This window comes from Peromyscus californicus, unplaced genomic scaffold (assembly GCF_007827085.1).
Source record: "Peromyscus californicus insignis strain IS unplaced genomic scaffold, ASM782708v3 Scaffold_5__1_contigs__length_169319896, whole genome shotgun sequence".
In the NCBI taxonomy this organism is placed as follows: Eukaryota; Metazoa; Chordata; class Mammalia; order Rodentia; family Cricetidae; genus Peromyscus; species Peromyscus californicus.
The window spans coordinates 5979313-5999297 of NW_026294573.1; the positions used below are offsets into that span (position 1 = coordinate 5979313).

A 19985-nucleotide genomic window follows, 5' to 3' on the forward strand; every position below is an offset into this window, starting at 1 on the left:
GGTGGGAGCCATAGCAGGAATCTACCCCGAGTCCTAGCCTGGCCTCTGATGGCCACATTCACACTTACAGGCCTTCCAGTGTGGAGTCTCTGGGGGAAGCCCCCATAGCAGCGGATCTCAGCCTTCCTAATGCTAGGACCCTTTAATACTGTCCTCATGGTGTGGTGACCCCAACCACAAAAGCACTTTGTTGCTACTTTATAACTGTAATTTTGCTACTTATGAATTGTAATGTAAATAGCTGATATGCAGATACCTGATATTCAACCCCTGTGAAAGGTCACTTGACTCCCAAAGGGGTTGCAACCCACAGGTTGAGAACTGCTACTCTACAGGGTCTACGGCATCTTGAACCTGACTGATTCTGGAGAAGATGGCTCCAGCAGCTGCTCAGCAGGCAGGACTCTTCCTTGGATCCCAGTGATGGTGTAGGTAGAGTGGTGGACTTGGGTGGCAATCTTGGTTTCAGAGAGCAAGGGAGTTTGCTACAGCAGCTCTTCTTCCCGGACAGCACAGACCTATGTTTCCAGAAACTGCTCTAGAAGGTGAAGTGGGGCCAGGCAACAGGGAACAGCAGACCCCCCATGGCTCTCTGCAGCACCCCACCACACAAGAATGAGACAGCGTACTGGCCAACACACAGGGTTCTGTAGTGTAGCTTGGTTTTATTTATGTCCACAAATATTTCAAAAAAATTACAAAATACTCAAATGGAGAGAACACAGAAGTCACAAGTTTCTGGGTGTCTACTGTTTACACTGTGTTATCTCATGGCAAACTACTCATATATATACACTTAGCTCCGAGATCTAAAGAAATGCAGCGATCAGAATGTCCGCCCGCTCCACTGTAGTGAGACGTGAAGCTCAGCCTTGACGACACTGAACAAGATACGTACAGAACATAGAAAGCAAACCCAAACTTCAAATGAAAGGAAGGAAAATCCAAAAGGAAGCCAAGCAGCTGGGCTTCAAAGATGCCACGAAGGTCCAGGGCCTCCAAACAAACTAGTCGGTCACGGAGGACATGAACTCAACGTTCCACCTTGGGACAGGGGAGAAACCCAAAACTAACAAAGAAACACTTCCGGACAGATTTCAAGTTCAGACTTCTAAGTACTTCACTCTTTCTCTTTGGAAAATGGGTACTAGAGAGGAGATAAAGGTTTAACTGAATGGCAGACTCAGTTAAAAGGGGAGAAGGAGGTGGTGGCATGGGACAGAGAGGACCTGCCTGGCCAGAGCCCCTGAGGCTCTGAGGCTTTCCTCGGTCCAGAGGGCAGCGCAGACCACCTGGAGAGCATGTCACCACCCCAAGAAGAAAACAAATGCCTTCATGCCAAGGTGGCCAGAAGTTTGATAATAAAAGGTTATTTGAGCTTGCCTCCTATGAAGAACCAAAGTTAAGGCAGAATGGAATGAGAAAAAGAAAGTTAAAACAAAAAACAAAAACCCTACCAACATTTTTAACAGACAAATGGATCCTAGCTGCCCCATGCATGGTTTCGGGAGCATGAGGCCTGCCGCACCTGAGTCCGAGCCTGGAGCAGAGTGAAGGCCGGATTAGCTATAGCCACTTCCTCCACAGGCCAGGACATACCTCGTGGCTGTCTGTCTGTCTGTCTCTAGAAGCAACCACTGCATACAAGAGTAGAAATGGCCCTCAAGAGTCCAAGGGAGGGGTCACACATATCCCCCAGGCCCTGCTGGAGGGGGCTTTCCCAGGGGAGCCTGTTTCAACAAGGACTCCCACTCCTTTTCCAGGCGGAAACAAACGCAGGACACACATGGTTTCCCGGGAAGATGCAGATCGCCTGCACAGCCTGCTTTATAGCCCAAACTACAGGCCAGACCCATGTCATGTTAACCCCAGGATGTTCCTCACGCTGAAGCAGCCTCTCTGTGGCAGGCATGGCTTGGTGACATGCACATTCACAGATTTCTAACATTCCTTTGGCAAGCATATGTCCTGGGTCTTTCATGTGCTGTGCACCGCATCATTTCTTGACCTTCCTAAACTGTTTACGACAATGTATCTAGAACAATCAAACATGTGCATAAAACTCTAAGGAAACTCATCATCAGACACATACACGTGAACATGCTTTCTATACCGGAGACAGGACGACGGGGACACCAGGGAACACAAAGTCAACACTAAACTCCTACGATTAAGAAAGGAGGCTCGCTCAAACACGCCTGCCACCGCACACGCGAGGGACAGACAGAAGTGAAACCAAAGCACAAAATAAAGAGCCTGTAACATTGTCCCTGCCAACCCCTGGATGCTCACTGCTATGACCAAACCTAGTCCCAAGCTCCTGCCTGCTTGAAACTAGAAACGCCCATCTGTTCCCTTTAATTAAAGGGATAATTATATATAACTTTTTATTAAAAAATCAACTCTGTATTCTGTCAATAGCTGGTAGGAATTCACACTTTGTGACATGGCTGGAAAAAATAGATCAGAATAGTCGTCTGTGGAAGGAAAAAAAGACTTCTAAAATTATTTATTTACAGATGTAAAAAGCCATGCTGCAGAACTGTCTCAAATTATGAAGATTCCCTACAATGTATTAAAATAAAAGATTTTTTAAAAATTATAGCTCTTGGATTTCAAACTCATATGCCACCTCTCTGCAAACCTCATGGGTTCCAGAGCCCACATGCCTCAGTGTCTGCGCGCACAGTGAAGGGTGTGAACGGACTCTAGCACCTACTGAGAAATCAAGGAAAAGAACTAAAGCCAAACCCCAAGATCGCAGGTAAGCTTTCTGGGTGTCAGTCCAGCCCAGGACACACCAAGTTTCTGGGAGACTGTCATGCAGGGAGACCCAAATCGGTCTCAGGAAATCCTCTCAACAAACGAACACTATTATGCAGATGTGTTTTTAGTTGTGGGTTTTAAATATATAGAGAACTCTTTAGACGATATTCCCCTTTGCTCTTGCAGCTCCTACTGGATGTAAAGTCCTGTTTCTGCCCCCTAGAACTGGGGTTTCCACAGCCAGCATTAACAAATAAATAACTTATAACTGCTTGTCACCTTCTTTCTTCAGTCGACTGGTAGGGAAGGGGAGAGAACAAGAGAATGGGCATCAGGGTGTGCTAGGTGACAGGGAAATGACACCCCACGGGCTAGAGGCAAAGGCTGGCCAATCTGTTTGCTTATGGGTTCCACCCCACCCCGGCAGCCTCTCATCCAGCCAAGTCATGCTTGCATGCATCCCTCCCTCTCAGAACCAAAAAGGATGGCTCCTGGTGCTTGCCACAGTAGGGATGGGGTGGGGGTGAGCAGCCTAGGCTCCCTTTCATCTCACCTGTAATAGTCTTCCTGACTTGGCAGGTGGCCACCATGCATGTGTGGATGTCCATGCAGCCACTGCTGCTCCATGGCCAGTCTCTGTAGCTCGGCCGACTGGGCATGCATGGCCTGAAGCTGGTGGGCGGCTGACATGGGGGGTGGGATAGCCCCAGGCAGGTCTCGGGGATAGGGGGTGCCTGCCAAGCACAAAACACGCTCTGCTACAAAACAAGTCAAGGGAGTAGCCGTGACCAGGGCAACCAAGACAGAGACCAGGAAGGAGGTCAGAGAGCCTGCTCTGCAGTGCGCTCACCTAGTTGAGATGCCAGGCAGTCCTTCCCAGGTTCTCCAGAGAGCTTTACCAGGGGCGGGCCAAGTTCAGCAGAGTCCCCAGGCAGGAAGGAGGCCCATCCCAGAGGCCCCTGGGCCTCATGCCCAGATCTTGCCTGCCCTCTTCTCCTCCCCAGCCCTCAGCTCCAGTCAGGAGCCTATCATCCTCTGCAGCCCAGGCAGTCCTGGCTCCTGGGAGGCTGTTTTGCTGTACACTTATGGCTGGCCTCTCTACTGCAAACCCTCCCCAGTAGTCCACCTGCCTGGTCCCCACCAGTGGACAGTTGGTAAAGCCCAACTTCCACTTGGAAGCCCATGTCCTCCTCCAGTGAATTCTTACCGAAAACTGGGTGGCGCAGCATCTCGTGCTCATGGGGGGGCTGTCCAAGTAGAGGGTTGGGGAGGGTGCCAGGAGGGTAGGGAAATCGAGCCAAGTGAGGGCCAGCAGAAAGGGGGTCAACCAGGGGGTGAACTGGGCCTGCTGAACCTGAAAAAAAGTACACAGGTCCCATGGCTCTGGCACTCTTTCCTTGCTGCATGACCCACTGTGACTTCCCTTTCACCCAAACTGGCTCTTGCTCACCAGGGTGGGAAGCATCACCTGGCTGCAAAGAATCCTGCCGGTTCCCGTTCCCCTCCCCCGAGGGGAGAACAGTAAGGCAGAGAGTAGTACAGAGCTCAGCCTTGACCAGCCACTTCCTGCTCCACACCTGAGGCCACTCAGCACCGCCTGCTCTGTGCCTCTTCTGCCCAACTTGGGTCACACAGCCTTCTCCTCTCAGCTCACAGCAAGTAGTCTCTCCCTCTTCACAACAGCCCACAATCAACCCAATGTGGTCGCCCTGGGTAGTCCTGTTCTGAGTACCTGCTGCTAAGGCCTTCCAGCTGTTCACACTGGCTTACTCTCACTCTTGGGGGGGTGGGCGGGGAATGTTGCTGTAGCCCTCTGATCTCAAGGCTGCTCCACCTTTTGGATTCACTGCCTCCCCAGGAGCACCGCCAGCTTCCCTCATAACCAATCCCATGAGGCTTTGAAGGGAGTGGTACCCACTGTGCCTATCTCTGCCCCAGCCCAGTCCTCCCACAGATGCTAGGAGAGTGGACCTTCAGGAATTCTGTTCCCAAAGGTCAGAACTGCACTTTGCCTGGCCATCAGTTCAAAACCAGCAGATACCCTGCTTTCCCCCACCACCTCTCAAGACAGGACATTTCAACTTCCTTGGGCAGCTCAGCACCTAGACCTAGACCTTGCTTGGCTCCAAAGGTCACAAGAGCCATGATATGCTATCCCTCACCCAGGGCCCAGGGCAGGCTTTCCCCAGAGGCCTCTCTTCTGTAGGAGGCCCAGGGCAGTAGCTTCCTGAGACTCACTGATCAGGAAAGCCCACAACTGTGAGTCTTGGATGGAAGCTGCCTGCCCAGCCTTGCTCCTGAACTGGGTACACACCTTGGTGGAGAGGATCCTGCTGGTGGAGGTGGAGGTGGGAGTGGATGTGTGAGTGCTGGTGATGGTGTGGAGTTACATTAAACATCTGCAGTCGTGCCAAGGGGTCGCTGGTAAGAGATGCCATGCGCTCGGCATGGATGCGCTCAGCTGCCAGTCTGTCTGGGTAGCTCATCTCAGGCCGTAGCTGAGGACCTGCCAATGCCAGTCTCTCCCGCTCCAGAGGGTTCAAGCCCGGGTGGAAAGAGGCAAAGGGGTGGGGGCCAGCTGCAGGAGGGATGGTGAGGGCACTGTGCCGGGCAAAATGCTCCATAGGGTTGGTGGCTGGGTGCAAGGGATCCAGCTCTGGTGGCTTCACCTCAAAGCCTGGCTTCATCCTCTCCCGCAATTCACGCTCCCGGATCTCTCGCTCCCGGATCTCTCGCTCTCGGAGCTCCCGCTCCCGGATGGTGGGGTCAACATTGTAGAGGCCAGGCATGTGGTAGGCCAGCAGGGGGTCAGTGGGATTAAGGGGCATATAGAAGGGATGGTTGCGGTTGGTGGGAGACATGACATGGGGCCGAGCATATTCGCTCAGTGTCCGGAGGGCTGGCGTGTCAGGCCCGATATATGGGGGCACAGCAGCAATTGTGGTTGGTGGTGGCTCGAAGGAGGGTCGCATGTGACCTGGACCACTGAGCTGAGGGTCACTAAGACGGCCTTCATGTGCTGAGCTGGATGCCTTCTGCTGAAGAAAAGAGAGTATTAAGACAGATGCCAAGCCACCTGGGCTCTAAGACTGGTGCCTACCACACAGGTAGACCCTTGGCCTGCTCCAGTATCAGGCCAATTGAGCGCCTTCACCCCAACACAGAAACAGGGAACTTTTGCCAGGTCCAGGCACCCGGACAGTCTAGACCCTGCTCCAACACTCTGGTCTATGTCGGCCTTCAGGTCTCCTTGGTCCTCACTCAGTAGGTGCAAACAGCTGTGTATCTGCACCAGGGAGTCCGGTAGCCAGGAAACCGACCATCGGGTCTCACACGCCACTTCTGGATTTGGCTTCCCTCACCTCCTGATCAAGCAGGCACCAGGTACGCTAGCCCACAAAAGGGCTTTAAAGCAGGAAGCCCTGCATAACCCCTCAATCACATGCTCAGGTTTCCTTCCAAGTCACCCCTCCTGTCTCTCCGACCCCTTGGGATTATGGAGGCACTAATCTATAGGCTGTAGGGAAAGGACAGGCCCATCAATCAAGTCGGACTCATGACTGCCAGATGATGGTTTACAGCCTTCAGAAAGCCTGGGCATGGGTGTCACTGGCACTGGAGACCACACCAACAGTCTGGAACAGACCCCCGCCATCATGCCCTGGCTGAAGACACTGCCCCCTGTATATCGGGCCCCTTCAGGACTCACAGCAGCACGCTCTGCCTCCCGTTCCCGCTCTCTCTCGCGCTCTCGCTCTTTTTCCTTCTCTTTCTCCCGCTCCCGTTCCTCTCGGGCCTTCTGTTCAGCCTCACGTTTGGCCTTCTCAATGGCCTCCTCCCTCTTCTTGGCTAGTTTGGATCCAGCCAGAGGCATGAAGTACAGGTCTGTCCGTGCACACGAGTTGTAGCCCCGGTCCAGGTGTTTGTAGAACCTAGAGAGGTGGCAGCTCTGGCTGGGGCACCTGCTGTGGGCCACACCCTTCCTCACCTCCACCAAATCCACCCAAACCCAGCCAGGCCCACATTCCTCCAAACCAGTACCTGGCAGACTGGCTAGCATGGCTGGGGGTGTCCACTATAGTGGGCTCAGGGGATGGGCTCCTGGGAGGTGGAGGAGGGCTCTCTGGCTCCTCTGCTTCATCCAGAGCCTCCTCTTTGATCTGCACAGCAGGAAGTGGGCAAGATGGCGCCCCTGGAACACTGCCTCCAGAAGAAACAGCAGCAGAACAGGGCGGCTGTGATGAGGTGCTGGGCCCCGCAGGTGGGGTGGAGGTGGAGGGGCAGGAGGGTGGGGTGATGGGAGGAGGGCCTCCAGGTACAAAAGGGTGCTGGGGGAATGGAGATTGGGAGGGCACCTGGTGGAGGCCAGTAGGGGGATGGGAGGAAGCAGGAGCGGGTAGGCTCTGGCTCTGGGTCAGCCCAGGGGGCTGGGCAGGGGAGGAGGGCAAGGGCTGGCTCTGTGGCATGAGCTGTAAGGGTGGAGGGTGGGCTGAGGGAGGATGGTGTGTGGACAGGGAGCTGAGGGGTTTCAGGGCTGGAGGCGGTGGTAGATTGGCATTCATAGAGAAGGGTGAGGGCCCTGAGAGGTGGGGTGGATGCTTGTGGGCCTGTGGTGCTGGAAGCTGGGGAATGGGTGTGGTGGGTGGTGGTTTGATGTGGGGCATGGCTAAGGGTGCAGGAGGCAGGGGCTGTTCCCTTGGGGGCTGTGGGGGCTGCAGCGCTGACTGGGAGGCTGGAAGCTGTATAGTGGTATGAGCATGAGCTGCTGGGGAGGTGCCCAGAGGGCCCTGGCCTTGGGAGGCCTGGGGAGGAAGTCCAAAGGGTTGAGGAGGCCCTGGGTGTTGTAACAGGGGTCCAGCCTGCAAGCTGTGAGGGCCAGGTGGGCCCTGACCATGCAGGGAGGGCTGGGCGTGAGGTTGTGCGGAGTTCTGGCTAGGGGCTGCCGTCAGAGGCTGCAGTGGAGGATGAGGTGAGGGTAGTCGAGGTGGGTGCAGGGTGGGTGCCTGCTGAATGTGGGTGTGGGCTGCAGGTGCCACTGCAGATTGAGTCTGGTTAGGGGGCTGTGAGGTCGCAGGGGAGCCCTGTGGAGGGACTGCAGCGGCAGAGGATGTGGGCCCTGGGGTGGGAAGCTGGGGTGCTCCTGGAGGGGCGGAGGGAGCTGAGGCGGCCCCACCCGGAGCCTGCAAAGTGGGGGGCTGGGCCTGCAGTGTCTGCTGTTGTGCTGATGAGTCCGAGTCACTCTCATTGTCCTGAGGACTGGGGATACTGGGGGACGTGCTGCGATTGTCCTGGTCGATGTCTTTCGGGTCACTGCTGCCCTCATCATTGACACTGCGGCTGTCTGAACTCTCCCCGTCACCTTCAGAGGGAGAGTTGGGCCGGCTGATCTCCTACAGTCAGAGAAGCAAGGGATGGAAGCACTAGGAAGAGAGCTCAACCCCACACTGCTGGCGTGGGGCACAAGCAAGGCTCAGCTCTTGCCTGAGAGTTTGGCACTGCTTTCTGCCCAGAGGACCTGAGATTGTGTGGGGGTTGGGGTGGGGGTGTCACAGGAGCCCAAGCCAGCGAGATTGAGCTGAGAGCCTCACCTGGGTCTTTGTCTTTTTGGAGGTGGTCCTATCAGTCTCCTCTGTGTCAGAGGCCACCTTCTCCCGTTGGCGCTTGGTGCTCTTCAGAGGGGACGCAGCCTCTTCCTTCACCTTCTGCAGTGGAAGCAGAGAAGTGACGAGTTTGTGGACACTGTTCCTCATTCTGAGCCCCATCTCCAGAAGCGAGAATATTCTCCAAAGGCCCAATGAGAGGCCCAAAGGAGCAGCTGTCTAGGGACAGGAATCCTTGGCTTTAGGAGCCTCTCCATCCACTCCATTTTGCGCTTCTGGGGCCTTGGCAAACTTGTGGTTTGCCAAGAGGTACCCCCACTGCCTCCATTTTTCCAGGCCCATGGCATCCATCTGCAGCCCCTAAGCCAGGGCAATGTCACTACTTAGATGGGCAGGGGAAGCAGGAAGCTCCCACTGTCCCTTCAGCCCCTGACCTTGGCTGACTTCTTCACGGTCTCCGCTTTACTGTCGTTGCTCGAGGTGCTAGCAGCACTGGGGGAGTTCCGGCCACTGGATCGAATGTCTTCATTGATGGGTGAGGCACGACCATCAGGACTGGCAGGCTGCTTCTTCCGACCACTGCGTAGTGTAGACATCTGTCCCTCCAAAACCAAAGGATGGAGAGAATGGATCCCTAGGCCCCACAGATGCCCACCCAAGTCTAGCCATAGGCAAGGTAGGATAAACAGTATGTTCACAAATTCACTCAAACCCACCAATACATCCTGAGAGGTTTCTCTTGGAAATGAGCAGGGCTCTGAGAGGGAAGGAGGAGTCAGCTGACTATTGAACTTTAGAGCTCCTCACCCTATCTCAGGTAACTGTCCACGCTCAACAAACCACACCACAGAACATTTGTGGAGTTAATCGAACAGGACAGGAAATCACCCAAGGAGACAAGGTTGCTAAATACTGCAGTTTCATTCCCGCAGCTGCCTGGCCTGCACACACTTCTGTAAAGCCACAGGGCTCAGCTGAGGTCAGGATACAGGTAAGTGGGCCATCCTATCCACCTGCCAGAAAGGCCCTCAAAGAGGTCAGTGCCGGGAGAGAGATCCCTTGGTGTTCACAGTTCCAAGCCTCAAAGACCCTCCCATAGTCCTAGGCACATTTCCAACCAATGTTAAAGCTGCTGCCGGTGCCGTATTTTTTAAGGACAAAGGCTCACTCTGTAGCCAGGATGGTCTTGAATTTATGGCAATCCTTCTGCTAGCTTCTCAAGTGTTAGGATTATAGACATGAGCCATTATGCCCGACTGGACAAATCTTCACTAAAGAACCTATGTAAAAACTTCTAGTGTGGAATCAACTGTTTGGAAAAACCACCTGCGAAGCAGAAGTAGAGCTATGCCCCCTGGAGGCACTCAGCCCACACACATGCCGGACACTCCGAGGAACTGGGGAGCTAGCACTCGGCCTCAAACCAGGGCCACTGAGCTCTCCCTAGCACTAAGCTTCATGGCCCCAAGCCCTAAGCAAGGTCACTGCCTCTGGGGAAAGCATACCAGCAAGAGTGTGTTTCTGCCTAAAACCAATTCTCACTTGAGCCCCAGGCACCAGGCCCCCAGCTCACCGAGCCTCGACTCCGCCGAGTCCTCATGCTATGCTTCCCACTGAGCCCATCCTCCTCTTCCTTGACAGGCTTGAACATGAAGGGCGGGGGGTCCACAGGCTTCTCAATGGGTGGCAGCTCACCGTACTTCTTGAAGTGGATGCGGCAGTCAGTGCACAGCAGGATGTTCTCCCGGCCCCCGTGGTGCCAGTCTTTGGAGGCTACAAGAGGGGAAGTGGGCAAGTTTTGGAAACCACCTCTGTCTCTGAGGATGGCTGAGCAGAGGGGCCCTTCTGTGGGCTCCACCTGACCCTGAGTCATGACAGCCACAGAGCATGAGCTTGGATGGATACCTGTTTTCTAGACAACCTGAAGCTGATGAGGGGTATCCACTGTCCGGAACCCTGTAGCCACCCCTTTAAGATGGCAGCCACTTTGTTGTTGGCGAACAACAGACTCCCTCCTGCATGAGTTCCTCCTACCCAGTAAATCAGTACAGTTCTGACTGCTCAACAGGGAAGCAGAGTCAGGAAAAAGGTTCAAGTTTCTTAAGCACAACCCAAGTGTCAAATCAATCACTGGCCCTGGCTTCTTTCCTATCCAGCACATGAAATACTCTGAGTCTGGTGACCCAGAGCCCAGCCTGGCCCAGGAATGAGCACCTGCCCCTGCACTGAGGGGCCTGAGGCCACTTACTGGTAGTGAAGCAGTGACGGCAAGCGTACCCCTTCAGCTCCTGCTCGCTGTCTTCGCTGTCAAAGTCATCCTCACTGGCTGAGCTCAGGTCCACTGCACAAGGTGGGAAAGTAGAGACAGAAGAGACACCATCATGTTCAGCTGAGAATGGGACCCCCAGGAAAATCACTCCACAGACTGGGAAGAGCATTGGTCACAAAGGCTCATTCTGAATTCCCCAGGATCAGTCACCAGAGCAAAGAGTTTTCATGGATGAGGAGCAGTACTAATCAAGGTCCTGTCTTGCCAGGTTTTGGGGGCCGATGTCACACCTGAATCGTGTGGTGGTCTGCACAGGTGCTCATATTGGTGAATCTAAAATGGTAGCAGTGGACCCACAATGCCTTCCTAATGCATCTGAGCAGTCTGGAATTCTGTCTACTGAACCAATATGGCTTCTGGCCCCCACCAAGTCTAACACAGAACACTTAGGCCAGTGTTCTGGGCTAGCGCAGAACTGCAAAGCACTACTGCTTTGTTCTAGTTTATAGGGGCCAAGAGAGTAGGACCTACAGGGCCTCCCTGTCTTATTAGGGTGACTGGCACACTGGGACAGGGAAGAGGATCTGGGTAAAGCAGACTGAAGAAGAAAGTAGAACCTTAGGTCAAGCTTACATTTTGTAAAATGTGAAAGAATGGTAAGTTTAATAGAAATACTTAAATGTATGAATAATTTTAAACTCTCCCACGTGTCAGCACTAAGGTACACATATGTACACAATAATGCACAAACCACACCATACAGATCTCTGGCTCACTAGCTCCATAGGCTCAGAGCTAGGCACACATGCCTGCATGTGAGCAGTCTCTTACTACCCTTTGTGGCATCAAGATACCTCACTTACAGAATTCACTGGAAGGTGGTCTGGAGGGTGTGTTGACAGGGGTAGAGGCCGTGCGAGTCTTAATTCTTCTGAACACTGCCTGCCTGCGGTGCCGGCGGTGGGCACGGGAGCTGGCCGCTTCCGGTGTTTTTTTCCAGTAGTAATAGAAGGTAATCAGCTCCCCCTGGGAGAAAGAAGGGCAGTCTGTTGAGTGTACACGCACACAGCCTCCCCATCATCATGTCCTCCTGTGCCTGGCGCTGAGAGCAGGGTGGCAGCAATGCTGCCCAAGTGAAGCTTCAGGGTTCCATCCTGCAGCCCAGCAGAGTATGACCTCCACACATCAAGAATCAAGACCACACAAGAGACAAGAAGGAAATAAGGCTCCCACTTACTTAGGAAGCCATGGCTGTGTAAGGGAGCAAGTTGAGTGTGATATGTGCACATGGAAGCATCTCCAGAGACAGCCACCAAACAGAGAACACAGAGGAGCTGGTGGAAGCGAGGGCCAGGAGACAAACTGCTTTCTCCACCGCCCTCAACCTTTTCAATGGCCACACTTGCACAAACTAGCAGGAAATCCTCAAAACAGCCTAGCAAAAGAAGACAGAGGGGACTGACGCCTGTCACATGCTGAGCCTTCCTGAAAAAAATGCAACTTAAGGGGGTGGGCAGAACTGTGGCAGTGCTACCCTGAGGGGCTCCCTGCCACCTGTCTCCCACACACAGAGTGTCTGCACCTAGCTGAGGCTGGCTAAAAACCAACATAAAATGTAGTTAAGTACACAAAGTAATGGGTTTATGACGTTTTTTATAAAAGGCTGGTTTCTTAGAAAGATCCCAAAAGAAAGTCTCTGCCTTGGTCTTAAAAGAACACCATCAAGAAAACATTAAATCCGTACTTCAGGAGCAGATTGCTCGGCTGTTCCCAGAGCCCCCTTCACCCCCTCACTCTAATGCATCTCACGAATGAGGTGACCAGGAAAGGAAGCGGCAAAGCAGTCTTCTTGGGAGCCAGGTTCTAAGGACTGGGAAGAGAAGTGGGCAGACCACAAAAGGGCATCTGGAGACCTTGTACAAACTCTCACGACTAACAGAACCAATGACAACAGGCTCCACCCCACCCCAATGCATGCACAGGCACACACCCCGTCATTCCTCAGGTCTGGGTTCACGGCTGTGTGTGTGCGCGCGCGCGCGCGTGTGTGTGTGTGTGTGTGTGTGTGTGTGTGTGTGTGTGTGTGTGTTGGGAGTGGGGAGAAACAGGATTTCTCAGTGGGCTGGATCTGCCTTGCCTCTGCCCCCAGCACTGAGATCACAAGCATACACCACCATGCCTAGCTTTTTCATGTGGCATCTGGGGAGCAGACGCGCGCGTGTGTGTGTGTGTGTGTGTGTGTGTGTGTGTGTGTGTTGGGAGTGGGGAGAAACAGGATTTCTCAGTGGGCTGGATCTGCCTTGCCTCTGCCCCCAGCACTGAGATCACAAGCATACACCACCATGCCTAGCTTTTTCATGTGGCATCTGGGGAGCAGACTCAGTTCCTCATGTTTACATGGAAGCACCTCACTGACCACATTGCCAGTCCTTGGTTTTTTGAGACAGGGTCCCACTATGTAGCCCAGGCTGACCCTGAACTCACGATCCTCTTGCTTCCATTACCAGAGTTCCATGATTACAGGCGTGGGCTGCCATGCCTGCCACCAGATCCTTAATGGAGATTTATAGTGCAGGAACTGACTTGGCCTGTCTATCCATCTCATGGAGCTGTGGATGTGCCTCAACCTTTTTAACCATTTAAAACTTAACAAGCCAGCGGTGGTGGTGCACGCCTTTAATCCCAGCACTCGGGAGGCAGAGCCAGGCGGATCTCTGTGAGTTCGAGGCCAGCCTGGGCTACAGAGTGAGTTCTAGGAAAGGCACAAAGCTACACAGAGAAACCCTGTCTCGAAAAACCAAAAACACTTAACAAAATGCCAGTTCCCACCAACGCTCCACAAATGAAGCACTATCCCAGGTTGGGGAAGGGTGGCAGGGGGCCTCCAGCAAGGTCCAGAACACTCATGCCTGGATGTATGTGCACCCCATACCAGCTCAGTTCTACCTGGTGCTAGATGAATAAGGGGAAAACGGGAGAACTGCCAGTGGTGGTTCTGACTATTTCTCTACCATGTGTTGTGGGACAAATGGCAGCTGGCCCAGTGGTGACTACCACATCCTGAGCCCAAGGGTCCCACTATGACCCTCTTCCTGCTACTTCACTTCCCATCTTCACTGCTGGGGAATGCATTTTCCCACACCAATACCGAGAGGGATTAGACTCTTACTTCAAAATCTCTGCCTACTGAGCACTGACCTGCCTTAGTTTTTCCTATTGGTCAAACCCCCTTCAAGCACTTTATCAGAGTGGCATACTTCAGCGCAAGTGGGCAACTTTGTCCAATAAACCAGAGTACACCCAATAAGCCAGAGTTTACTCTGGAGCTGCGAAGAAGCAAAAACCCAAGCAGGTCCTTTCCAACCTCCTTCTTCAGCCTGACCCACCTTCAGGACAAAGACATTTCTACACAGTGTTTGTCTGAGCCTGGTACTGTCTCGCACAGTAACAACTGAGTACTTCTACTAACTTTTTTTCCCCTTTAAAGGCAGGGTCTTATTATTATGTAGCTCCAGCTAGGCTGGAACTCACAGAGAGATCTACCTGCTTCTGCCTCCCAAGTGCTGGGATTAAAGGTGTGTGCCAAACCTCACCCCATTTTTTTTGGGGGGGGGAGACAAGGTTTCTCTGTGTAGCTGTGGAGCTTGTCCTGGAACTCTCTCTGCAGACCAGGCTGGCCTTGAACTCACAGAGATCTGCCGGCCTCTGCCTTCTGAGTGCTGGGATTAAAGGCATTCCCCACCACCATCCAGCTAGCTTCCCACCCCACTTATTAAATATGAAAGTTCAAAAGAATCTGGAATGGTTTTAAAAGACAGCACAACCTGCAGTAGAAAAGAAGACGTCAGAGAGCTAAGGAGCTGGCCCAATGACAGACAGACAGCAAACGGACAAAAGGCTCCAGAAGCCAGTCTGGACCATTCACCTGACTCCTACACCATGTTCTCTTAACAGCTGAGATGTCAAAGGTAAATGTTATAATTCGGGCAACACCACGTTTTGTTAACAAGTAACAGCTGTAACAGAAAGTCTAAGCACCCAGGGCAGACTGAACCTGGGCACCCTGGGTCAAGATGACCAGGCACCTGGGTTGGGCGGAAACTGTGGCTGAGAAAATGAAAGAATCTCAATTTAAAACACAGAAAGCCTAGATGGCTAGGCCCTGCACGCACTGCTGGTGGGACATGAGGAGACAAATTCACTTCGTAAAAAGTTTGCCTGTTTCTACCAGGTCAATAAACAAGTACCACAGGGTCGAGAATTCTATGTCTGGCTTGTCTATCCAACAGGACAAAAACGTGCTCACATAAAGGCTTTAAACAGTTTTAAAATTTTCCATGTGTATGTGTTTTGGTGTGAGAATGCCTACGAAGGCCAGAAGAGGGAGCAGAACTCCCTGGAGCTGGAGTTTCAGGTGGTATCCTGCACAGTTGATGCTGGGAACAAACTCGGTCCTCTGGAAGAGCAGTACATGTTCTCCCCCCCCCCCCCCCCCCCCCCCCCGGGGCGGGGGCGTTTTGAGACAAGGTTTCTCTGTGTAGCTTTGCGCCTTTCCTGGAACTCACTTTGTAGACCAGGCTGGCCTCGAACTCACAGAGATCCGCCGGCCTCTGCCTCCTGAGTGCTGGGATTAAAGGCGTGTGCCACCACCGCCTGGCGCAGTACATGTTCTTAAGCCAGCTCTCTGGTCCCACATAAAGACTTTCACACAAACATTCACAGAATTATTATTTTTAATAGCCCCAAATAAGAAAAAAGCAGCATGCTTAGCCATAGGAAGTATGATTGGATTATAAGTATCCAATGAAATATTATTTGGCAATTAAAAAAAAAGGAACCGGCAGCTTATACAATAACAGATAAATTTCAAAAAACCCTGTTAAATGTAAGCCACAAGGAGAGTATGAGTTCAGATAGACAAGAAGATCTATAATAGCAAGAAAGGCTGTGATTGCCTGGGGATGTAAGCTGGGTAAGGTGCGTGGGGAAAGTGCTTGCAAAGGACCCAACCGACTACTCAGAAGGAAAATACAAAGAATAACACATAGATGGTGTTATTCACACAGATGTATACAGTCATCAAAACTTAACTGACTGCATACATAGAGTGTGGGTGCATTCATATATAAATATATATATGCATATATGTATATATATATATATACACACACACACAGTTTAGCATATGTCAACTATATGTCAATAAAATTGACAAAAACAATAATAAATCCAGGCCAGGTTTTATTAGCTGCTTCTCAAAGACTGCAATGGCCACTGAGGGATTAAACATGGAGGATTAGAAACAGCATATTGCTGCCTGCATGGGTGGCTAGGTCTTGAGTACAAACAAAAGAACATGTTGGGGAAAGCTTTGGTTCTACAAATAGGGAGTGAAGCAGCTCACAGCCTCACCAGGAACGAAGTCAATTGCACTTTAATCAAACATGCATGGTGTGCAGCAGAGACCGCTGCACATAAATTCAGGGAACAAAAGCTGCTGCAGAAATCAATAGCTCACTGAAACATTAACACAGGCAATCATTGATCAAAAGGCAGCTCCACAAAGGCAGCCTTGCAAATTAGCTCCTGCTTTTGCTTGCAAGCAAATACCGAGGTCTAAATGTTGACACGAATGGCCTATAATGATCATTTTGTTCCCAATGCTCTCACCTCATCTCACAATAAGGTCTCAGCCAACCCATGTGACATCAGGTGCTGTAACTACACATACCACAAGGTGCTAAACCAACTGGGCAAAAAAGGAAAAAAAAAAGGGGGGGGGGAACAAAGCCACCTCCAATTAATTGTCAGTCACAGACCTTAGCTCTTGCCCAGTACTGAACCCTACTGGCCTCTGCTAGCTTTTTGCAGAGGGGAGCTGGGTCACAGGCAAAGGTTCCTAGAAGCAGGGGCTCACTCCAGCAGAGATGCCTTTCTAGGATATACATACAACAGGTTGGGTGTGGAGGGGGGAGTGGAGGGGGGAGGTAACTGTTGGGTTCCAGTGACATTTCTGTAAAAAGACAGACAAGGAGAAGGGAGTGCCACACAGAGAACGTGGGCAGGGCATCAAAGAAAGGGGCTGCTTAGGGAAGCCCTTCCTAAGTGGTTGGGAACCTTGAAGAGTCAGCAAAAGCCAACTGAGGGCAAAAGCTGTGAGGAACAGCTCTGGGGCTGCCGGCCTCATCTTCTTCACCACTTGATTTCAGCCCTTTTGGGCTGGGCTGCAAGTCTATCAGGTCTACTCACACAAGCATAAAATGTCAGTGCTCCTACAGCTGCCTGTGCAGTCTGGGCAGTGATGGGGACTGGAGCTGCTCCTATCTTGGAGCTGATCTAAAGCCATTTCAGGCACAAGTTCTGCTGCTGTGGTAAACAGCAGGCTGAGTGTCCCATCTCCCCATGAGCATGTCCATAAGCAGACAAACAAGGAGGCTGAAGGTGGAAGCTGGCAGCCGCATGGCCAGCACTGGCCTGCCTACCTCCTTGTCTTACACGCAGGTCTCTGTCCACCCATTGGCATTTATTTGGAAAACTCCAGCACTTGGTTAGTTCACTTCCATCAGTCCCTGCAAAACTGAGATTTGCAACTTGTCCTGCTCAATTAAAAGGTGATTCTTTTTGAAGGTAAGATGAGCTGTTTGTCTTTTTATGTCCTGAGGGGCCCAGGGAATGAGTCAGAACACAATGCCGAAGCATTGGAAGCATCTAAAGTACTAAAGCCTGCCCCTCTCTTTTGGAAACAGGTCTCTCTATGTAGTCCCAGCTGTCCTCTAACTCACAGAGATCCTCCTGCCTCAGCTTACCAAGTGCTGGGATTTAAGGTGTGTACAACTAGGCCTGGCCTCCATGGTTCTTAAGAAGGACACCTGCCGCTGCCACCTCCCCCTCATAGGGAATCTGTGATGAGATCCCTCATCCCCTGCCCTGTCCCTGTGTTTTTCTTATGCCTTAGCTTGGCAATAACTCCTCAGACAGGATCCTCTGGGAGGCTGATGTGGAGGCAGGAAAAGGTGAGCCAATTATCAATTTTTAATGTATTTATTCTTCCAATTACACCACACACACACACACACACACAGAACTTGGATCAAATCTTACCTCCCCTGTTAGTCCCTCTTATCCTCTTCCCACCTCCCACCTAACCCTTTTTATTTCCCAACAGAGGTATGAGCCACTTGTTTTTGCTCCATATTAAAAGCACGTATAAACAAAATTGGGCAGTCTTAAAAGAAAATTATAATAATATTATTAGCATATTACCCAGAGAGGTCTGGACACCCTGAGAAGGTCAGAGAGTGGTATAAGATGGGGTCTAGGGGCCTGGAGAGATGGCTCAATGGTTAAGTACTGGCTGCTCTTCCAGAAGACCAACGTTTAACTCCCAGCACCCACATGTTAGCTCATAACTGACTCTAATTCCAGTCCCAGGGGATCCAACACCCTCTTCTGACCTCTTGGGGTATCAAGCATGCATATGGCACACAAACATACATGCAGGCAACACATCATACACATAAAATAAATTAACTGGAAAAAAGACGGGGCAGCTGGGCATGGCGGCAAACACCTTTAATCCCAGCATTCCGGAGGCAGAAGCAGGTGGATCTCTGTGAGTTCGAGGCCAGCCTGGTCTACAAAGCTAGTTTCAGGACAGCCAGGGCGCTGTTACACAGAGAAACCCTGTCCAAATACAACAACAACAAAAACAATCACCACCACCACCACCACCACCACCACCACCACCACCACCACCACCACCACCAAAAAGCAGAAGAAAAAAAGACGGGGTCGCATGGACCCCAGCATTGATAGTCCAGGTTGCTGCCAGCCTGACAATCACTATCAGGACTTTTCTGTGTGTGTGCATGCTGAAGAGGGTGGGGCAAGGCAAACGTGTGGGGGTCAAAGGACATCTCGAAGGAGTGGGTTCTCTCCTTCCACCATGTGGGCCCTAGGGATCAAACTCAGGTCATTAGGTGTGGTGACAAGCATCTTTACCTGCTGAGTCATCAACAGCTCTATATACACACATCCCTTTAATTTTGCAGAGTATGCTCCATCATCTTCCATTCTCACATGGCTACAGGACCGAGAAGACACTGTGGAGGATGGATGGCTTTGCAACTGCATTGAGAAGGCCCATGTGAGCATTCCTCCCCACTCTCTAACTCTCCGATGGCACAGAAAGAGTATCCACACACTGACGCCATCCTTCACAGGTCAGAGTAAGCACTAAAAGTTATCTGGAAAAACATATATAACAAGACAAAAACAAGATCCATTTACATCCTTTAAGGCAGGATCTGATGTGACACAAGTTAGCTTCAAACTCCTAACCTTACTGTGTCCACCTGGAATACAGGTATATGCTGACACACACAATCCAGTGTTGGGGACTGAACCCAGGGATTCTTGCTTGCTAGGCAAGCACTCTGCCAACTGAGTGGCATCTCCACCCTTGAAATCTTTAAGACATAGGATTTTGGAAGCTGGGGAGATGGTTCAGTGGTTAAGAGCACTGGCTGCTCTTCCAGAGGACCCAGGTTCACAGTTATCTGCAACCTCAGTTCTAGGGAAAGCTGACACCTTCACATGGACATACATGAAGGAATTAAAAAAAAATTATAAAAATAAGTCTTTTTTAAAAAGGACATGAGATTATCTGTTTCTATGTGAACGATAAATATTTTAACATGAACACATAGAGAAAAGGGCAGCTAAATAATCACTGTAGAAGGCCTTAAATCTCAGCACTGAAGTGCATTTGGAGTGAAATTCTTGCTCCTGGGCCAACACTGCTGAGTGATCTACGGGGGAGCACTGACCCTCCCAACCAACCCCATGGATGGAAGGAGAGCTACCTCAGATCGTCTCCTGGCAAGGACCCCACTCTGTAGCTGGCCTGGAACTCACACTTCACCTTCCTCTGTGGGGATCACAAATGTGTCCATGGACCTCACTGCCTTAACAATTGTTTCATGCTATTTTTCCAAGGAAATATTCCACCAACAGCAGACAATTAAAACAACACCCAGACTAAATAGCTGGCAAAGAAAGGAAAAAAGAATCTTTCCCAACCCCTGCCTTACCTAGACACTGGCCAAGGCTGGGGGTTGGTGGGTGCGAGCCATTCCTGGGAAGGGGAAGCATTCCCTAGATGGACTCCAGGAATCCTCCAGCTCAAGAAGCATAGCTCTGCTCCCTGATCTCCCTGACCTTTTCCCCTGGAATTATAGCTGCATCTCTTCTTGGCAGTAAAGTTTCCTGCCTGTTCAAGTCCTTCCTTCATTCCACTACATGATGATTTGAGTTGAATCTAACAATGTTGGGGGATGTGCCAGGTGAGA

General features: G+C 51.5%; 1 protein-coding gene across 7 annotated transcripts in view; it reads right to left on the reverse strand.

Moving 5' to 3' along the window:
- Positions 1-645: 645 nt before the first annotated feature.
- Rere (arginine-glutamic acid dipeptide repeats) overlaps positions 646-19985 on the reverse strand; it is a 363675-nt gene continuing 344335 nt past the window's right edge. For 4 of the 7 annotated variants that reach the window (XM_052717717.1, XM_052717716.1, XM_052717712.1 and 1 more), the window contains 11 exons: positions 11499-11661; positions 10615-10707; positions 9940-10139; positions 8801-8968; positions 8355-8468; positions 6808-8156; positions 6476-6698; positions 5081-5804; positions 3974-4120; positions 3320-3500; positions 646-3062 (listed from right to left, as the gene is read on the reverse strand). In XM_052717717.1, coding sequence (XP_052573677.1) covers positions 3029-3062; positions 3320-3500; positions 3974-4120; positions 5081-5804; positions 6476-6698; positions 6808-8156; positions 8355-8468; positions 8801-8968; positions 9940-10139; positions 10615-10707; positions 11499-11661 — 3396 coding nt within the window. In that variant the 3' untranslated portion in view covers positions 646-3028. The remainder of the gene's footprint in view (positions 3063-3319; positions 3501-3973; positions 4121-5080; positions 5805-6475; positions 6699-6807; positions 8157-8354; positions 8469-8800; positions 8969-9939; positions 10140-10614; positions 10708-11498; positions 11662-19985) is intronic. The other 3 variants (XM_052717714.1, XM_052717713.1, XM_052717715.1) reach the window with 3 other exon arrangements.